General features: G+C 42.0%; 1 protein-coding gene across 1 annotated transcript in view; it reads right to left on the bottom strand.

The window, feature by feature from the left end:
• Positions 1 to 9,462: 9,462 nt before the first annotated feature.
• The window catches only part of LOC117528586 (dynein assembly factor 5, axonemal-like), a 72,744-nt gene continuing 61,321 nt past the window's right edge, over positions 9,463 to 20,885 (bottom strand). Inside the window, exons 11-13 of the mRNA XM_034191216.1 lie at positions 16,790 to 16,946; positions 16,363 to 16,554; positions 9,463 to 9,920 (exon numbers count right to left, since the gene is read on the bottom strand). Of these exons, the coding sequence (XP_034047107.1) occupies positions 9,754 to 9,920; positions 16,363 to 16,554; positions 16,790 to 16,946 (516 nt within the window). The 3' untranslated portion in view covers positions 9,463 to 9,753. The remainder of the gene's footprint in view (positions 9,921 to 16,362; positions 16,555 to 16,789; positions 16,947 to 20,885) is intronic.

Raw genomic sequence — 20,885 nt, 5'->3', positions numbered from 1 at the left:
CCGTGAACCCAGCCTCCAGCTTCAAGTAGCGAGAATCAGGACACCTGCAAACAGTTCAGAAGAGAATCACGTGCGTTGGGCACCAAACACGGCTGAGAGTATTACCTGAAGGTAAGACGATATCTCGGCAAAGAGGTGGAGCTGCTGCCCGGCTTTTGTGGAGATGGTGGTGATGAGTGACAGCTGGTGATGATGATGAGTGACAGCTGTCACTCCCGGTTGCTCCTGCGAGGCGGTTGCGCCCCCTCGTGCCTGAAGCCCGCACTTCAGGCAGGGCGCCCTCTGGTGGCGGGCCAGCAGTACCTCCTCTTCAGCGGCCCACACAACAGGACCCCCCCCTCAACGGGCGCCTCCTGGCACCCGACCCGGCTTGTCGGGGTGACGGTTGTAGAAGTCGGCCAGGAGGGCCGGGTCCAGGATGAAGCTCCTCTTCACCCAGGAGCGTTCTTCGGGTCCATACCCCTCCCAGTCCACCAAATACTGGAATCCCCGGCCCTTATGACGGACGTCCAGGAGCCTGCGAACAGTCCAGGCAGGCTCCCCGTCGATGATCCGGGCAGGAGGTGGCGCCGGTCCGGGGGTGCAGAGGGGTGAAATGTGGTGAGGTTTGATGCGTGACACATGGAAGACCGGGTGGATCTGCAGTGAAGCTGGGAGTTGTAGCTTCACTGTGGCAGGACTGAGGATCTTGAGGATTCTGAACGGTCCGATGTAGCGGTCTTTCAATTTTGGTGATTCCACCTGTACGGGGATGTCCTTGGTGGAAAGCCATACCTCCTGCACAGGCTGGTATGCAGGGGCCGGGGAACACTAGCGGTCTGCATGGGCCTTGGCCCTCATCCGGGCCTTCAGCAGGGCAGTGCGGGCGGTGCGCCACACCCGACGGCATCTGCAAAGGTGGGCCTGGACCGAGGGGGCACCGACCTCTCCCTCCACCACTGGGAACAATGGGGGCTGGTACCCCAAACACACCTCAAATGGGGAGAGACCGGTGACAGAGGACACTTGGCTGTTATGAGTGTACTCGATCCAGGCCAGATGGTCACTCCAGGCCACCGGGTGTGCGGAGGTCACGCAGCGGAGGGCCTGTTCCAAGTTCCTGGTTCGCCCGCTCTGCCTGTCCATTCGTCTGTGGATGATACCCGGACGAGAGGCTCACGGTGGCCCCCAGTTCCCTGCAGAAACTCCTCCAGACTTGAGAGGAGAACTGAGGACCACGATCCGAAACAATGTCAGTTGGTATCCATGCAGACATACAACGTGGTGGACCAGGAGGTCTGCGGTCTCCTGGGCTGTTGGGAGCTTCGGGAGGGCCATGAAGTGGGCCGCCTTGGAGAATCGGTCCACTACCGTGAGGATGGTCATCATGCCCTGGGACGGCGGGAGGCCGGTGACAAAGTCCAGGCCGATGTGTGACCAGGGGCGATGAGGCACCGGAAGTGGCAGGAGGAGTCCTTGAGTCTTCTTGTGGTCCACCTTGCCCCTGGCACAGGTGGTACAGGCCTGGACATATTCCCGGACGTCGGCCTCCATGCACGCCCACCAGAAGTGCTGCCGGACCACTGCCACGGTTCTTCGCACCCCTGGGTGACAGGAGAGCTTGGAACCGTGACAGCCTGAGCTTGGAATTTTTGTCAAATTGTCCAAGGAACATTTTATTTGGTAATCTTGAAATTCCAGTTTTAGGACAGACAACATAAACACTTGAAATAATACAATATAAAACTGACTTTATTGTTATAAAACATCAAAAAATGTAATTTGATGAATGACATTTTTTTTTATCCCTGTATAAATTTCCATAATAGAAATGTGACAACAGTAAATGCAACAATAAAAATAAATGCCTGTTTTTGTTTTAGTTTTTCATCTTTTGTCCTTGAAATGAATGAAATTGAAGTTTTTAGATTTTCAATTCTGTTACTCATTTCTTCACACCTAACTGTAAAGTGAAAAAATTAATACAATATAACTTGAAATATTTTGGTAATAAGGATCCACACTCAGAAATAAATCTTTTTTTTTCTTCTAGTTAAAACTAAGTGTTAAGAAAGTTTTATTTGAAGTAAAAATGAAAAGCTGTTAAAACTTACAATATCTGCATTTAGGAATGTAATATGGTTTACCGCTCAGATTAATTTAATTTAATTAGCGTATAATGTGCCAAATCACAACAAAAGCCGTCTCAAGGCGCCTCACACAAAACACTTCAACATAATAATTAAATAAATAATAAATAAAAAATTCAAATACATAATTAAAAACAGAAGTAAAAGAATAAAACAGACAACAAATAAAGACTATTCATAAGAAAGAGAATAAAAATGGGTTTTAAGTCTTGACTTAAAAATGTCCATGGACTACGACTGCCTCACAGTTGCAGGAAGACTGTTCCACAGGGTGGGTGCATGATGAATGAGAAAGTATCCAAACTTTTGACTGGTAGTGTGTGTGTGTGTGTATATATATATATATATATATATATATCTATATATATATATATATAGATATATATACACACACATATATATAAAATATTATATATATATTATGTACGCAGTCTCTGCACACCAGCGGCAAAAATACCTTTTAATTGAGCAAATATCAACTTTGGAATTCGTTTTTGTTGCAATCCGGGAAAGGACGAGGTGGAAATATAACAAAACTTTGGAATTGCCAGCAAACTAAACACAGGTGAGCCGTATAGTTCCTGTAACAATTTGTAAATATAATGTACAGTTAAATTTTGATTATTAATACTTATGTCCAATCAATCAATCAATCAATTTTTTTATATAGCGCCAAATCACAACAAACAGTTGCCCCAAGGCGCTTTATATTGTAAGGCAAGGCCATACAATAATTATGTAAAACCCCAACGGTCAAAACGACCCCCTGTGAGCAAGCACTTGGCTACAGTGGGAAGGAAAAACTCCCTTTTAACAGGAAGAAACCTCCAGCAGAACCAGGCTCAGGGAGGGGCAGTCTTCTGCTGGGACTGGTTGGGGCTGAGGGAGAGAACCAGGAAAAAGACATGCTGTGGAGGGGAGCAGAGATCAATCACTAATGATTAAATGCAGAGTGGTGCATACAGAGCAAAAAGAGAAAGAAACAGTGCATCATGGGAACCCCCCAGCAGTCTACGTCTATAGCAGCATAACTAAGGGATGGTTCAGGGTCACCTGATCCAGCCCTAACTATAAGCTTTAGCAAAAAGGAAAGTTTTAAGCCTAATCTTAAAAGTAGAGAGGGTGTCTGTCTCCCTAATCCGAATTGGGAGCTGGTTACACAGGAGAGGAGCCTGAAAGCTGAAGGCTCTGCCTCCCATTCTACTCTTACAAACCCTAGGAACTACAAGTAAGCCTGCAGTCTGAGAGCGAAGCGCTCTATTGGGGTGATATGGTACTATGAGGTCCCTAAGATAAGATGGGACCTGATTATTCAAAACCTTATAAGAAAGAAGAAGAATTTTAAATTCTATTCTAGAATTAACAGGAAGCCAATGAAGAGAGGCCAATATGGGTGAGATATGCTCTCTCTTTCTAGTCCCCGTCAGTACTCTAGCTGCAGCATTTTGAATTAACTGAAGGCTTTTTAGGGAACTTTTAGGACAACCTGATAATAATGAATTACAATAGTCCAGCCAAGAATAAATGTTGTCCACTCGGTTTGTGTGAAAAATCCTCACTCTGTTGGACTGGGAGTGAAAGGACAGACAGGATTAGGATGAAGATATCAGCGGGACAACACAGGTAGGACAGTTTGGAGACAAGTCAAAGAAGTAACTGAGATGGTTTGGACATGCAGAGGAAGGGCCAAGGATAAATGGAGAAAAGGATGCTGAGGATGGAGCCACCAGACAGGAGGAGGAGGAGGAGGACACAGAGGTTTATGGACGTGGTGAGGACATGCAGGTGATTGGTGTGACAGAGGAAGATGCAGAGGACAGGGTGAGATGGAGACCGATGATCTGCTGTGGCGACCCCAAACAGGAGCAGCTGAAAGGACATCAAATCAAAATAATCTGTGATTGCTGTAAGGCGGAGCTTAATGGGCTTGCAGCACCTCAGAAAGTTAAATGACCTCACCAAAAAAAACAAAAAACAAAACAAAACAAAAAAAACCCCAAAGAACAGAATAAGTAGATGTCATAGTTAAGTGTTAATTTTGGTTATTTGTTTATTAATTACAGCACAGTAACACGCGCTGGTCATTTTTCTATTGATGCATTCGCAGCTGCAATCATTATGAATTATGCGTCTGATGTTGATGGCTAAAAGGTGCATCACATCAACACAATGCAAGTTATTAAAACATTATTACTGTGTTTTCTAGCAGTAACATATTTAAAAGATCTTTGGGGTTAAAATATTTTAATTTCAAATGTTCTTCCCTCTGCATAAATCAGCACTGTTCCAGGACTAAACAGAATTTGTCATCTGCAGTCAAACTTTAGTTCCGGAAGCTTCAACAGAATGTTTCATTCACAGCAACCAATTACAGTTTTCATTTTCAGCTCACTTTTCCCCAATAAAGTGGATTCAGTTTGTCCGAATTACTATGATAGGCACACGTACAATATCGATATATTTTTTTAGTTTCACCAAAATCCTTGGTGAAAGCTAAAACATGTTTACTTTGCTTGTTTGTACCAGTATGACTATTCAAAATATACCAGGAGTGCGATTTAAATCATGCTGTAAATCACATGTATTATCATCAAATCAGCAAATAAGCCAGTAAATAATTAATAAAAGTTTATCTTATAACTTATCTTGTAATCAAAGGGAAAATAAGAATTTTGGTGTCAAAAGCGAAGCCATAAAAATGTATAATCAGTTTTCTTCAGTGCGGAAGGTTCCCGGTTTGAATCCCACCCCTACCACATTTCTCCATGCAATGTGGAGTTGCGTCAGGAAGGGCATCTGGTGTAAAACTTGTGCCAATTCAACATGCAGATCCACCTTGGATTTGCTGAGGCGACCCCGAGTGCAAACAAGGGAGCAGCCGAAGGGAGTTACTTGCTTACTGATGACTGAAGAAAGTGGTTCCATCTGTACTGTTCTTTGAAATCAAACGGATTCAGTACCATGGACAGCTCTGGCTTATGTTCATGGTTCAGTTTCAGGTGGAAATAGAAACCTTCACTTTATCTCTGTTCGAAGGCAAGTTATCTCAAAACAAAGTAGGCAGGTTTTTTTGGATCGAAGATGTGATTAAATTTCGTTGGTGGTCCAGACCTCAAGTTTTTTTTTTTCTGTCCTCTTTTTATTTCATGTTGACATTGTGCCCCATCACACCAACCAAACTGTCTCCCCCTGCCTTCACTGCGCATGCATCATTTCTGAGCATCGGCAGCAATTCACTGATTATCTTCATGTTTCTGCTTTAAACTGCACTCCAGTCATCATTTATCTCAGTGACAGATATCTGAAGCTTGTACAACAATCATTTCCACATAAATTCAGCATTATTTCACAATAAGACAGGAGAGCGATCACAGCGCCACTGTAACACCTTTCAACTGTGACCACCACAGTGCGCTGTGATTTAGGAGAAATAATGACAGCTGTCTGATGGCTGCCAATCTTTTCCAAAAACTACAAGCATCTGTGTTTTTGCTTGTAAAATTACTCCTGTAGACAAATTGTTGCTTTTTCCCCCTTCAGACAAAATAATCTCCAAGCCCGGCATGTTTGTGCAACAATTTGAATGCTAATGCAGGAGCTTCCAGCCAATCAGCACATTGTTGAGATTTAGAAATCGGGCCCCGCCTCCTCACTGCAATTAACTGTATGTCCACACCTCCCATGCAAACAGGAGGGGCTAGAGGGAGACTAATGTGACTTTATAACATAGTGTTTACAGCTATGTTTGCAACTGAAACGCACTGTGCACAGGGGCGTAGGTTTGCATATGGACCATAGGGACAAGTCACAACCAATATTTTGGGATGGCAAAATAGTCCCTACCAATATTTAGCATTTTTGTTTATATAACAAAATCATTTATTTTTTTTTGCGAACTCGATACTATAATTTTAGTCGTCACGTTTTGTGTTTTCGACGTGCCAGAGTGACAGGGTTACCCATGTTGCAATTTCATTGGCTCACGTTCTTCTCACATGGACGTAAACAAAGCGCGTCTCGTGGCAGGCAGTGCTTCATTTGTAAAGTGGGAGGTCCCGGAGCGCAGAGGATGGGTGGCTCCGGTGCAGTGTTGCCAGATGTACGATAATTATCGTATTTGTACGATAGTTATGCCCTCTGTACGATCTATAATGGGAAAAAACCCAATATGTACGATAATTTCAGTTGGTTGCCCAAACACACATCTCTCTGACACCCAAGAATCATTTTGCAGGCGTTGCACTCAGGCGGCATCAAAGACACACCACACACAGGGCTGCTGCTGGCATTTGAAAGCCCGCCCCCTCCCATACAAAGTAATGAGTTCCATCTAATCTCTGCCGTGACAGGAAGATTCCCCAACCAACATCTTTTTTTTTTTTCGAAACTGTATTTCAACAAATGCAATAACAAACGAACAAACACAAGAGCAAAGAGATATACAAGAAAAATAAAAAAAAGTTCAAGTTCCTTATGGAGGTGTCAACATTTTTTCTGTGTTCAACAAAATCTGCACAAGTGTCCATGGCATCGGATGACGACAGCGACCTCGAGGTTGAATTCGACTCTTTCTAGTCTGGTAATTAACACGTTTGTGTTACTTCACAGTCTGGTAGTGCATTTGCGTTCTTTTTGTGCCATAGTTTCCCCATTAATATAATTACTGTTTAAAAATGTGACATAAAATTCTTTGTAAATTAAAAAAAAAACGCTAAAATAGCTACGTTGTATGCGTTTTGTTTGTGTACGATAATTTCTCCCAAAATACGATAATTTTGAGGTTTTGGTACGATAGTTTCATATTTCATATCTGGCAACACTGCTCCGGTGCAGAAAAACAAGAAGGGCGGGGGGGAGGGGTTGCGAACAATGCTGTGCGCCACACTTAAAATAAACTGCACACGCACACACACCTTCACAAATGACACTAACATCCTGCCTTTTCCTTAAAAAATACATTTATGTTTGCTGTCTATGTACTTTTGTCACTTTTGCGCTTTTTCATACTTTTCCCTCGTTTCAAAAGTCACCGAACGCACTTTACCATAATATATGCAACATATAGCACACTGTTGGAAAGCACGGGTTCTTGGCTTGCTGTCAGTGTTGAAATTTTTCAGTGAGGGCTTACATGAGAACTTACGGTAATGAGAACCAGCGGCGCACTAGTGTGAAACTTCCGTGTTTTTCCTCTGCGTTATGACATCACAGGCTTACGTTTACCGTAATACACCATATATATCATTGGAAATCCCCTTTTTTTTTGGCAAATTAGGTTGCCAGATACCTACAACTGCATTATTGATGAAGAGAATAGATTATACATCTTGTTTGCAAAAACTTTTTTTTTTTTTGTTAGCTCCACAAGTATTTTTTTTTTTGTTGTCTTGTTCTCTCAGGTGTAGGCCTATAGAATAGATTCGTGATTTTGGGTGCAATTTTGTTATTTAAGCTATTTGTTTGTTTGCCTACACACTTAATATTGTAAATAAAGTGTTAAATTATACATCATTATGTCGTCATATGTTATGTATTATGCTGTACTTGTGCGTCTAATGGTATGAGTGGGTTAGGGGGTGATGGTGGTGAGCAGGGGGGCCGGGTGGGGGGGGTGGGGGTGGTATTGTCCCTACCAAAGCTGAGACCAAACCTACGCCCTTGACTGTGCATCACAAACCTAAAAGAAACAAAATAAAACAAATTTCACACAATGCAAACATTTTGTCACCTGTTTTGTCCAAATAACAAAAGTGGTAACATTTACAGGATGGTTAATAAAAAGAACCAGTTCAATCATTGAATAAATTCACACTAGTGTTGACTCTTTCAGATTTTATCAAAACAAAACAAAAAACATATTTAAGATTTGAAGTCATAACGTTTTAGTCCTCTAGGGGGAGACACAGACAACTATCAACAGCAAATGTAGCCCAACAAACAATTCCACAGAGGATTTTGGGTAATGAACCTTTGTGACCTTGACCTTTGACCCCTAAACTCTAGCTTCAAACGACAAAGTTACGTTCAACTCGTATACCAGTGATGGTCCTAACAGGCGGCACCAAGAGTGCCCAGCGGAACTCCCCGGGCCACCAGTGGGACGAAGGAGGAACTTCACACGTTAGTTTACTTCTTTGTAGATAAGAAGAGTTGACCGTACAAACACGTGGTTAGGCACTGAAAGAACTCACAAAAACACAGCAGGACTTTGTTATAAAACTACAGCTCATATCGGTTCAAAGGTGGGTCACAAAACATCCAACAGGCCATTAGAGACCATGTACAAGACAAACATTTCTGCACTTTCCACAGTGAACTGACATCCTAAAGCTGTTTTTCAGCTTGAAAAGGAAGCTGAAATATTTTGAGTGAATCCATGGTGCTTATGTTGTACCCAAATGTAAATTCATGTTTATGTGACAAATGAGTCTGAGCAACCCTGAAATGGATTAAAAATCAGCTCTGTGCAATAAACTCAAGTAGCACTGAAGATGTTCAACGTGTCTCAACGTTCAGGGTCCCATATTGATAGGTGAAAGCGCACTGCTCACATGCAGAGTGTCCAACTGCTCTTTCTTCTGTACACGGTACAAAAAGTACAGGAGGCAAAGGGGTCGCATCAGTTAGTCACAGTCACATTCTGGGTGTAACATGAAATAAACCAGCGTCATCTGTCATTCCTTTTTACGTGCACGTGCATCATATGGTGCATTGCTATAGTTGTTTCAGAAGTGAGAGGTTTTCTGGTAACACATCTAAGAACAAAGTGCATGAGTAGAAAAGGGAGCAACAGTCATCCACCACAGCTCCCTTAGGTGAAACATTTAAGCGCGTCATTCCATAAAATCTCCAACTGGGGTGCAGACTGCTCCCTCCCCATCATCCTTGCTGCAGCTGAAGCTTTGTCTTCGCACTCCCGGCCTACAAACCCGGGGAGAATAAAACCAGCGGAATAATATGCCAAACAAACAAACAGTGATCAAAGTTTGTATTTTCCATTTCGTGTTAACTTAAATTTTTATTTTTGGGGTCAATTTTTAGATTCAATTCAGCTGAGTCGTACAACGCGCTAATGCACATTCCTGTGTGTACACATGGCCTAAGGTGCATCTAAATACTGTGGCATACAAACAGTAGAAAACTGCGCTCAACTTCAGACCACATTTTGGCTCGTTTGTGCTGCAGTCGCTTTCTGCTGCTACACGGTGATATTTCACCAGCACTGTGCCTGACCCATGTCCCAGTTTAAGACCAGCACACCTACAGGGGCGCACAGATGAGCTCCTGTTTACACACTGTGGCCGCTGGCCATGAAAATCACAACAGAGTTGGTATGAAACAACAGGTGACAGTTGTGCTGCGTGTACTGAGTGGAAGACTGTGCGCTCATGTCGAAAATTAGTTAAGACTTCTAACAGTGGTCAGTCTTCCAAGAAATGACCTGCCAAACAAAAATCCAATAAGCATAAGTTGACAGCTCACCCAAGAAACAAACAAACAAACAAACAAAAAAGGGGAGGGGGGGGCATTCTGGAACAAGTCAAACAGTAAAAATCTAAAGATATATTCTGCTGAACTGATTAGAGACTAATCATTTAAATCATTGAACCATTTGAAATAAAGGTCAGAAATAGATTCTGTCAGAACAGTCTGCCCTAGTGCCGCTGGGCAGTGCACTGATGTGCTGCAGCAGCTGGTCACAGTAGAAAGGACTGCGGTGTTTGGCCCTCACTGCTTCCACCTCCTCCTTCAGAAGTGTCGGGTGGACTGAGCTGCCCGTCTTCAGGACATCTGTACACACACGGATAAATCCAAAGAGATGAGAGAGATGAGTTAAGAGATGAATAATAGTTCTTACTGCACCCAATCCAAGTTTCAGATAAAACTCTGGCCAGTTCAGAGTTAGGCCTGCAGGTGGAGATGATTTACTGCAGCAAAGTCCAACTCTGCAGCTTGAATATATGGAAGTACCCTTTATATCCAGTGGAGGGCGATAAATCCCTTTTGAACACCTCCTGTGGTTCCACAGCAGGCCTGATGTTTAGAATTACACAAATAGCAGTTCATAATGTGAAGGTGTTCCAGCCATCACTCTGGACGAGGTAACTCGTGTAAACTCATCACCTCATACCTCACAGACCTCGTCTTTGTTCTTCAAGGGCACCGCATGGAATTTTAGCTTTTATGTACACTGAGTGGAGGACAGGCTGAGAAATTAAGAACAATGATGGTTTGTGAGAAGTGAGCTGTAACAGTGCCAACACTCTGCGTTACAGGAAGACTTTAGAAGATACGGTCGAGCCGGCAGGGCGGTGGGATTAGCACGCTGCAGACATCAAGTTGCTTCACAGATATGCGTCTGAAATCCAAGAACCATAAGAATGGGATCAACTTTTAAAGGAACAAAGTGATAGAAAGACAGCATGAGAGGGAGGTGGAGAAGAAGGAAAAGCTAAGAACAGAGACAGAGGAATTCCCACACATTTGTAGCACAGGCGGGTTTGGGCGCCGTCGGCCGATCACTCGCTGAGATGTGAGGTCATCCGGTCGCACAAAGACTCTCCCTGCCAGATCTCTGAGAAACATCTACTGTAATTCATTAAAACTGGGCAGCAGTGGACACAACTCAGCTAATCAGCTAATTAATGAAGCTAACTTTTTCATTATTGGATTAGTTTTTCAGTTAATCCTGAAAAATATTATCACACCAACCACTTTCCACTAAGTTTATTTCCACTCACTTTATGTTAGCCAAGTTTTTTGAATAAAGTTTCATGGTCAGCAATGTCTGTAATCCCTTAAACCATGTGTCCATATAGCTTTTTTTTTAGTGGCAGAATTCATTTTCTGCTGCTTATTTGAGTTTGAGTCATGATAACAGTAGATCAAGCAGCTCATCCCATAATTCCCCATCCTCAACCTTTGTTGAATGTAAACTGTTTAATTTCATTTGTTCATTTAATTATTTATGTACATCTTGATCACCAAGATGCTAAATTCATATCATAGAAGTTAGCGGTCATCTGTTAGTGGCAGCTTTAGTTACTGTGCATTTGAGATGTATCGATAATTTTTTCATTCTTGAAACTGATTTTGACTTTAAAAGAACTGACCAATAGGAAGCCAAAACTCTCCTGATATCAATTATAATGAATGGATTTCATTTGGGAAAGTTGACAGGATTAGCCTGCGGGTCATATTCATTTATCCACACAGTACTGACAGTACAAATACACAATACTGGAGACTGTAATGAGTGTGTGTGCAGGTGCACGGAGAGCTCTGAGCAGGCACTGGGAGATAGAGGTCTGCATCCTGTGAAACTGTGGCATTTATTTTCTTCTGTTATTTTTGGACTTTCCTGAAATTGTGTGTTACCAACCATAATTACTTTCTATTACCTACTCCAACCAACATGTGGGCTGGTCAAAACAGCTTTAATGACCTTAGTGTCAGAGTCCGGCACAGACAGACCAGTACCCTGCCAGGAACCAGAGCACCACCAATGACTCGTCAGCCAGGGACTTTTGGAGTCTGAAACTGTGGTGTTTTGATGTGGTGATCATTCGTCACCTAAGCAAGGAAGATTCATACCACAGGTCAACTCAGGTCTGGGAGCAGGTGGTGGTGTCACATCCACCATATTATGGAACCACTTTTTGTCCAGGATGGGAACCATCCAGCCAGACAACAAGTCCACCCCCACCTCTCAAAAGTAGTCTTCAATCTGCCACAGCCAGGTGAAAAGTAGTCATGTCCTTGGTCTTTCTGAGCTGCTGGGGTATTCAACATTGAAGTACCTGGTGCTTGATCATGCACAGAAAAACGTATGACATGACCAAAATGTCATAGTTGATGCTCACTCATAATGCAAATGGTTCTCCTCATCTGTTTATTTTGAAATATTGATTTGTTTGACACAAAGCAGGGATTAAAGCAAAAAAAAAAAAAAAAAAAAATCTGACTGAAATTTTTTTTCACATCCAAATCATAAGCTGTTCACCATCTACCTTTTAATAGAAACCCTTTTGTGATCGCGTCCTAGAGTTTAAGGTAAAACAAGGTGGAGACAGCCTGGCAACAGAAAATGGCAACCTGTTCTCCTGCTGAACAAGATTATATTTTACTCACTAACTATTGCTGCTTGTTTCTAATTCGGCATGATATTATAGAAAGACTTTAACCTACATATTATTTAAATACTTCAAGATAAACACATTTTAAGGGGATGGCTATTCTACAGCTTTTAATTCATTCAATACCAAATTAAATCTCTAAAATCTCAGGCCTGTAGCCAGGATGTGGGCAGGTCTTTCTGGTGAAAGTGGACCTTTGTCAGCAAGGGGTCTGGGGGCTGCTCAAGGCTGCCAGGAAATTTTGAGTTGTAGATGTCCAGGGATGCATTCTGGAGGGTTTTTGGTCTCACCCTGACCCCCCAATTTAGTTGTACTGGTTAATGTGTTGTATTTGTGTTTTCTTTTGCACATTTTCACCTTTTCTTTGCCTTTAACCAAAATTGATATCACAACCTACATCTTTGTTTGATAAGATTACTAAACACAAGAGCCATAATCATTTTCGTATTTTTTGGCTTCCCTCATCCTAACTGACCTGATTTTAAAGCTAGAACTACAAACAAACCCAGTAATGCCTGAGCTTAGACATTACATTCAAAATGATATTGCTTCACGTCCCACTTTAGTTATGCAGAAAAGTTAAATTAACTAAACTTATCTTTTATACAGCTCATCGATTAAACTTAGTCCAGAACTGTAGCAAAACGTAGGCCCAGAGTAATACTGATTTAAATATTTTGGTTGTTAAAATTATTATTATTATTATAAGTAGTAGTATAAAAAATGTCTTCAAAAGTGGACCTTTAATCAAGGTGTGTTGTGGACGGCACCCCCCCCCAAAAAACCTCACCCTCTTTCTGCCTGGATGTGCCACTGGTTTGCAATGCCTGAGCAGGAATAATCAAGAATTTTTGTATTAAAGTGGAAAGCACAACCTGATGAGAGGGAAGAAGGTTTTATGAGCGCATTTTACATCATGCCATCCTCAGAAAGAGATTTTAGGTGTATTTTGAGGAAGTGTTAGTATTTGTTGTTAATGTGTCACGGGTGTGCAGCTGTGTTTTTAGTTTAACCACAGCAAGGACACTCTCAGAGACACTCACAGCAGACTTTGAAAGAAAATATAAGTTTTTAAAAATATGTTTAGGAAACTCTGCACTCTGCTCTTTGCTTGCTGTGTTGATTATCATCGTGCTCTCAAATGGGTCATTCCATGTCAATTCAACAAGGGCCTCACGCACTTTGTCTCAGATTTTCTTCAATTTTTAATCAAATAAACAACAAATCTGAAGTCTGAGGCCTGTAGGCCAAGTAGTTTCTGAGATATGGCCAATTTAGCGTGCACAGGGTCTGCCGTGTTTTAGGCAAAAATTATGGCCGTCATTTCTGGAGCCATGTTCAAGGTAGAATATCTCAGCAAATAATGGACTTAGAGACCTGAAATTTTCTGTGGCAGTTGTCATGGACACCCAGACTTCGACTATAGTCAAACAACAGACATTGACACTAAACTGTGAAGATTATGTATGCTCAAACTATGGAAGATATTACATTGACTACTGCGAGCATCCATGTTTGAGACACTGAAGCATACCATTACACTCAAAGAAGCCTTGCCATTTCTTGGTTCCTTAATGCCAGCTATACTGGCTATGAAATATGTAAATTTGGCATATCTGTGGTAAACAGTTATTGTGGGAGAAACTTCTGAAATCTGAAAAAAACATTTTGTGGTCAAATTTTATTAGAAGAAAAACTCATGTGGGCAGTAAATAAAACTCTTCAAACTGATTCCACTTTAAAGGTATTGATACATACTTCATGTGTTATAAATATGGCCTTCTTTATGAAACTCCTTCCTGGTAAATTTAATCATCCAATTATGGCTAATTTGTGCACTCGCGAATGTATTTCTAGTGCTGTCTTAAGAGTCCTGGTGGTTCCTGTCTTCCTGTATGGTTGTGAGACTAGGATACTAACCACTGACCTAACACGACAACAGGATTTTTTTTGGTGCTACCTCTCTTCATGGGATCCTTGGGTGCCACTGAAATGACTGATGTCCTATTAGTCACATTTATTTTCCAGAGTATAAGTTGCTCCTGACATAAAATGCCTCTTGAAGAGGAAAAAACTATACAAGTCATACTGGATTTATCAGTCGCACCTATTTGTGCTTTTATTCCTGGGAAAGCCCTACATAAACAGTTATTATTATTATTATCATCATCATCATTATTATTATTAATAATAATAATAATAATAACAAATGTGTGATTTTTTTTTAGTATATAGGTTTCGGGACCTCCTGAACATGCAACAAAAACACAACTTATACTCTGGAAAATAACAGTGTGCTTGTCTTTAAAATACAGACGTAATCTGTATTCTCGGGGCGAAGGCTTCTTCCTAAATTTGATTTACATGTGTTACTTTGACTTCTGCAGTCAAGGTTACAGACACTTAACTGGTGGCAAAAAACAAAAATGCTTATTGTCCTTGGAAGTCTTTCAAAAGCAGTCCAGCAGGACTGAAATCACCGTTATTGCTGCATCTGGCGAGTGTGACAAACTCTTCACTTTTCTGCTCTGTCATCATATGTAGATCCCACAGCGAGGCCTCTCATCACTGGATAAGGCATCAGCACTCACCTGCTAACATCTAGTCATGTGGGAGAGAGAGTCAAAGCGCAGAGGAGACTAGCCTGGTGTCCACGCCTCAAGAAAACCAGTCAGACTTTCCGCTGATATATCAATAAAACACGCGTGAAATCACAGGCCGCCACGGAGTAAAATGGGAAGAGTGACAGATAAAAGACAGAGGGATTAAATGGGTTGGACGCAAGGACAGACGGTTCTCATGTGGTTCTCATTACGGTTTTAGAGGGAGGAGGCACAGACGGCATACACAAGGTGTGCTGGCACAGTTATATGAGGCCTCAGAATGCACGAGCCTCTGCCAGATGGTTGTGAGAAAGCTCTGCACACAACCAGTCTTCAACAGACGTAGTCTGGCAGTGTGGAAAAAAGGGAGGATAACGGAGCTTTTGAAATGAAACAGAATGAGATCTCCTGGCAGAGTTCCAGGGCAACATGCCAGGAACTGAGGAGACCCCAAATTCCTCTATTTCCTCTGTGAGAACCTCAGACACAACGGGCTGGTCTGCAAATCATCACAGCTAAGCTCAGTTCTGATCGTCCCATCACATTCCCCACCACCACCACCATCATCATCATCATCATCATCATCACGAGGCTCACATCATGTCACCGGGCTTCCCAGAAAAAAATTCTTAATATAAGATTAATTTATGTCTCCTGATGAGAGCTTCTGGATTCATGCGGCCCCTTGACAAAGGTGTTTGGTGATGCAGATACTGTCTTTGCAGGAGAACAAAGGTTCTAACGTTTCAGGTCTTGGTGCTTCCAGTCTGCCTGCTTGTTGGTGAGACTTAAATGGTAATTGGTGACCTCAGATGATAACTAGATGTTTTTGGTTCTTGGTCTTTTCAGGGTATCCTTGAGGTTTCACTCGACAGCCTTTGTGTCAAATTAACAGTTACTTAGAGAGACTCAGATGAGATATACCACCTGCAATGTGAGCAAGTGTCAGTGCCAACATTTTGGCCATATGGTATGCTTTGCCATCCAGGACCCCAGGTGCTCCATAATGCTGTGGAAGAGGCAATGAGCAGCACAAGAAATTCACCAAGATCTGACCTTATTATTATGGAACTATATGGATTAACATGCCCTAAAACTAGAATCAGTTCACATACCCCCCAGAGAGTACCTATGTTGTAAGTATCAAGCCCCCCCCCCCCCCCCCCCCCCCGCAAAAAAGGAAAAAAGTTACTCAACTCTTCTACTGACAAAGGTACTTTTAATGGTGTATCAACTGTTTTCCTTGTATTGTTGAGGTAGTAAAATCACTTCATCATCAATAATATCCTGAATAACATGAAAATATAGGCCCCAAACCCTGAAAATCTAATCAGCTCCTCTCCTCCCCAGGGAGGACCTCTGGTGTCAGTATCAAGTACCTATCATTCACGGTTGAAGAAAAATCAATTACTCATCATAAATATCAACATATGTGCATCAAACAACCATAAAACCTAATCAGCTGCTGGTTCAAGTAAACCAGGTGAGTCTCACCGAGCACTTGGTCCTGCACTGAGCTGTCGGGGTCGTCCAAGTGTATGAGTAGCTGCTGGAAGAGGAACTGCAGGTGAGGAGCACAGAACTCAGGGTTGTACTTTTTGGTCAGGCTGGAGAGCCACACATCCAGAGCCTGCAGAGCAAAGGCACGTACTTCCTCATTGCTGTCATCCAGACGCTTGAGCAGGTCTGCAGAGGAAAGACACAAATCCACAAAACAGTTAAGCAAATTTAAAAAATAATGAGTCTGACAGAAGATTTCTTCACTGTAAAAATATGAATGCAATCAAGATTTCTTTCATTTCTACAATCAGCATAAATAATCTACACTGCATAATTTTTGTTTTTAGGGATCCAGAATGTTTTGCATGCTTAAAACATGTGCTCTAATATTGCAGACATACTTGTGTGTGTTTTAAAATACCAGGGTAGATCTTGTTGAGGGCCTCTGGGTGGAGACTCTGTCCAATAAGTTTGAGTATGATGGACAGAGAGCGACAGGCAAACAACCTGGCCCTCGGAGAGTCCTCTTCCAGGGCTGACAACACCTGTGGACACAGCTTCTCCTCCACTGCCAACAGCTGGACAGAACACAGAGACAGCACAATTTATTCACAAAGAAAACAAGTTTCATCCTCCTTTGGCTTCTACAAGTAACCAATAACATTTTTCAGAGCATAAATTGCTAATTTTTCTTGTTTATACTAGTTTGGTAGGTCCTGTGACTAATACCTGTGTGACCTTCTATCTATCTATCTATACAGTGGTGGGCACAGCTAACCAAAAACTTAGCTTCCATAACAGTTAGTCCGCTAACTGAAAAGTTATCTTTTATAAAGCTAAACCGATAAATAAATAAAAAAAATTAGCAGAAGTTACAGATAAAAGCTAAACTGATCAATTTTAGTATTGACTTCAGTACACTAGCAGCTATTGACACAACAACATGCCAGTGCTTCTGTGTTAGATCAGCCTTCTCTCAACAAAAGACACCTGGTGACCAGAGAGAAAGAGGAGAGAAAGAGGGAGAGGGAGAATAAAGACAATTTCTCTTCACACCATACAGACTCGCCGTCATATCACCCAAGTCATGCACAGGCAGACAGTTTTGACTTATGGTTAAAATTTTAAACAAACTAATTCCGGACACGTTATTTAAATGTGTCTGTTGTTTTATAAAGTGAAAATATCAGCTATATGGTTTAGTTTTGAAGTAATGCAGTAATTTTGAAGGATTTAGCGTTTAGACACACATGCCGCAGTGCATTATAGCAGTGTTCATGGCGGTATGAATACCAAGTGCCACACATTATACATCCCGACACAACAAGATCTGTCAATATCACCACTGTAAAGTATGCAAGGAACTGGAAATGGAAGTAAAGGAAAACGTCTGGGAGCATGAGCAAGCACCAGTCTCGTCCAACGGAAAAGTAACCATCTTCTACGACTAAGATCTCAGCAGGAAGACATATCGAAGGAGGTGCAATAAAAAAAAAACCGATTTTGTCATTGGAACAAGCAAGAAAAAAAAACCAGCCAAAATCATTGATGTAACAGTCTCCAATGACTATGCCCTGAATCGAGCTGAAAGGGGAAAGATCACGAAATACCAAGACCTGAAAAATGAGCTACAAACAACATGGTCATTGAAAGACGTCAATACCATCCCAGTTGTGGGGGCAACAGGCCTAATGAAGAAGAACCTGAAGAAATACCTTGAGGAAATTCTCGGTCACCCAAGCGCACACGAGGTGTCGTTTTCTGCAAATAAGGGAATGATCACCATCTTGAAGAGAGCCCTCTGATACAGTGCCAGCTATGGTTAGGGTAACTATAGAGTCTAGGGTGCAACTTTAGACCCCGGGTCTGGGGCCCACTGCATTCTATTAAAAACAAATCAAAGATAAATGGAAAAAACAAAGGTAACTTTCCTGACAGACATGAGTGGTTGGTTGGTTGGTCGGTATAACACATACAACTTACTGAAGCGTGTGATGGGATTCGTCTCTACAAGAGTCAGACAGAAGTCAGACTTCCAGAGCAAGAATTTTAGCTGAGGAAGCTTCTGCGATTTGAAGCAAAACGTCCTCGCGTCAAGCAACCCAGTCCAGTCGAAGATTCAAGCTTCTCTACTCTGTATTTGTAAATATGTAATTTTTTTTCATTTGTAAAAAAAAGGCAATTTGAAAACTGAAAATTCCGTTTAAGTGGATTCAGCACTTTTAGCGAATTCGCCCTATTTAGATATCCCATAATCCTTTGCGTGCCAGAGAGTTGCTGGGTCTAAACAGCATAGAGAATCCACATGACAACAATTGTAAATTAACATTAGACTACCAAAATGTACATTTTTATGCTTTTCATCACTTTAATAAGAGGCTGCATGCACGAGACCCTGAAAACTTGCTCAAACAAAGATTCCTATTAATCTGTGTCTGCTAACTTTAATCTGCATGGAATTAAGTAAATGCAAACCGAATTTATATATTACTCTGGAATTTATGATCAGCACTTAAACATTTAGGCACTTTAGCAATAGTGTTGATTTTGTGTTATCTCCTTTGTATTGTCAAGTTAATTTGTTTATTGTAGTGTTTGTCTCATAATGTGTTATGTTGTACTGTATTGTATTATATTGTATTCCTTTGTATGGGTCATGTATGTTTTGTGTTGGTGGTATTTTCACCCCATGGGACTGCGGATGGAAAACAGTCTTGAGCTAAATCTGGCATATTTACAGTACTTGTTTTCTGTTCATTAATATACACTGTCCTATTCAAATAAATTAATAAATTAAATAAAATGAAACAAAGAGGACAAACAGGTTGTAAAGGACAATAAGCAGGACGTTAAAGAGCAAAATTCACTTCCTCCCAGAATGACATGAACAGGAAGTGATCGCAGCTCACAGCAACTCCCACTGAAAATAACGGTGAAACAACCTGAGCTTCTGGCATGTTTGCATAAAACAAACACAATAACAACGTCTATAAACCCAGAGAATATATTCACGAGAGTTTTAGGCACAATATACAAAGAGTTTTATGTTGCGATGTTAATGCTGTTGTCCATGTGCAGCGGTTAAAGTGCAGCATTATCTGAGCGTTTCAATGCAGTTCTCAATGTTAATGACATCTCGCAGCATGGTGACCTCTTCAAAGTTTTGCGAGATTTGAAACCTCAACAGGGTGTGTGGCACTTGATAGTCATACTGCCATGAACACTGCCATCTACTGGCCAGTAAGCTGTCATACACTTGGTGGTCATTATGACTTGAGACATGTCTTGGGACTTGCTGATTCATGACTTGAAAGTGACTTGATGGTGACTTACTCCCACCTCTGCTGGTTTGCACTGTTGCCTCACAGTAAGGTCACAGAATCGAATCCCAACTGTGGCCTTATGGAGTTTGCATGTGCGCCCCGTGTTTGCGTGGGTTCTCTCTGTGTACTCCGGCTTCCTCCCACATCCAAAGACAGGCAGGGTAGATCAATTGGAAACTTTAAATTGTCTGTAGGTGTGCGTGCGGATGTGAATGCGTTTGTTTTGTGTGACACCCTGCGACACACTGGCGTCTTGTCCAGGATGTATCCTGCCTCACGCTCTATGACTGCTGAGATACACACCAGCCCCCCCGTGACACTTAATTGGAGTAAGTGGTTGAAGATGAGTGAGTGAGTGGTAAATGTATTGCATTTCACAAGCGCTTTGAGCAATTGCTTCAACTAGGAAAGCGCTAGAAAAATGCAAGACATTTAACATTTATTCAAAACTCAGGTTTTCATCACACCAACAGATGAGAAACTGAGGAAAAGAACATCCAAGGGTAGAGCACAGTGAGACCCAGGTCTGGAGATGATGCTTAAAACCTCTGTCACACCGTCTGTTTGCTATTGTAACTGGGCAGTAAAAAAAAAAAAAAAAATGAGGGGAGGGGGAGGAGACATAAAGAGGAGAAACAGTTGGCAGAGAAGTGATCCGGCATTACATCAGTGACGATCTGAGAGTGCCAAGTGTAACTGGAGCAGCTAATTGTTTTTACAGGGTGGAGTGAGGGAACAATGTCCTGATGACTGAGAAGCTGTTTGATTTAACCGGGCCAGTAAACACACAGCCTTGTGTTGTCTTTCCTGTCGCGGCACGTTTTTGATTTAATCCCTGAACTCTTATCTCAGCTGGAAGCTAACTTTGAACTTGTCCGGCCTCATTTTACTAAAGCCTGGAAATCACATTCAGGTTTGGGTTTTTTTCCTCCCTCTGATGTGACCTTTGGGTCACATAATAAGACAGTAAAAGTCTGATCACACACCAACAGCCACACAGCCACACTCGCTTCGTGCCCCAGCTGTTTTCTTTTACTTGCAGTTAAAATAAGAAGTGTGTGCGCCGGTTTCGACTGGACAACCTGCACGCGCAAAGGCAAACACGGCCAGGCGTGTGTGTGTGAGCACACATAACTGGGCACACGCTCTAACAGGCAGGTGCAAGGACATGTTCTAGTGATACTTTGTGCATAT

The sequence above is a fragment of the Thalassophryne amazonica genome, chromosome 16 (assembly GCF_902500255.1).
Source record: "Thalassophryne amazonica chromosome 16, fThaAma1.1, whole genome shotgun sequence".
NCBI lineage: Eukaryota > Metazoa > Chordata > Actinopteri > Batrachoidiformes > Batrachoididae > Thalassophryne > Thalassophryne amazonica.
This window is presented reverse-complemented; position numbering and strand designations above follow the sequence as displayed.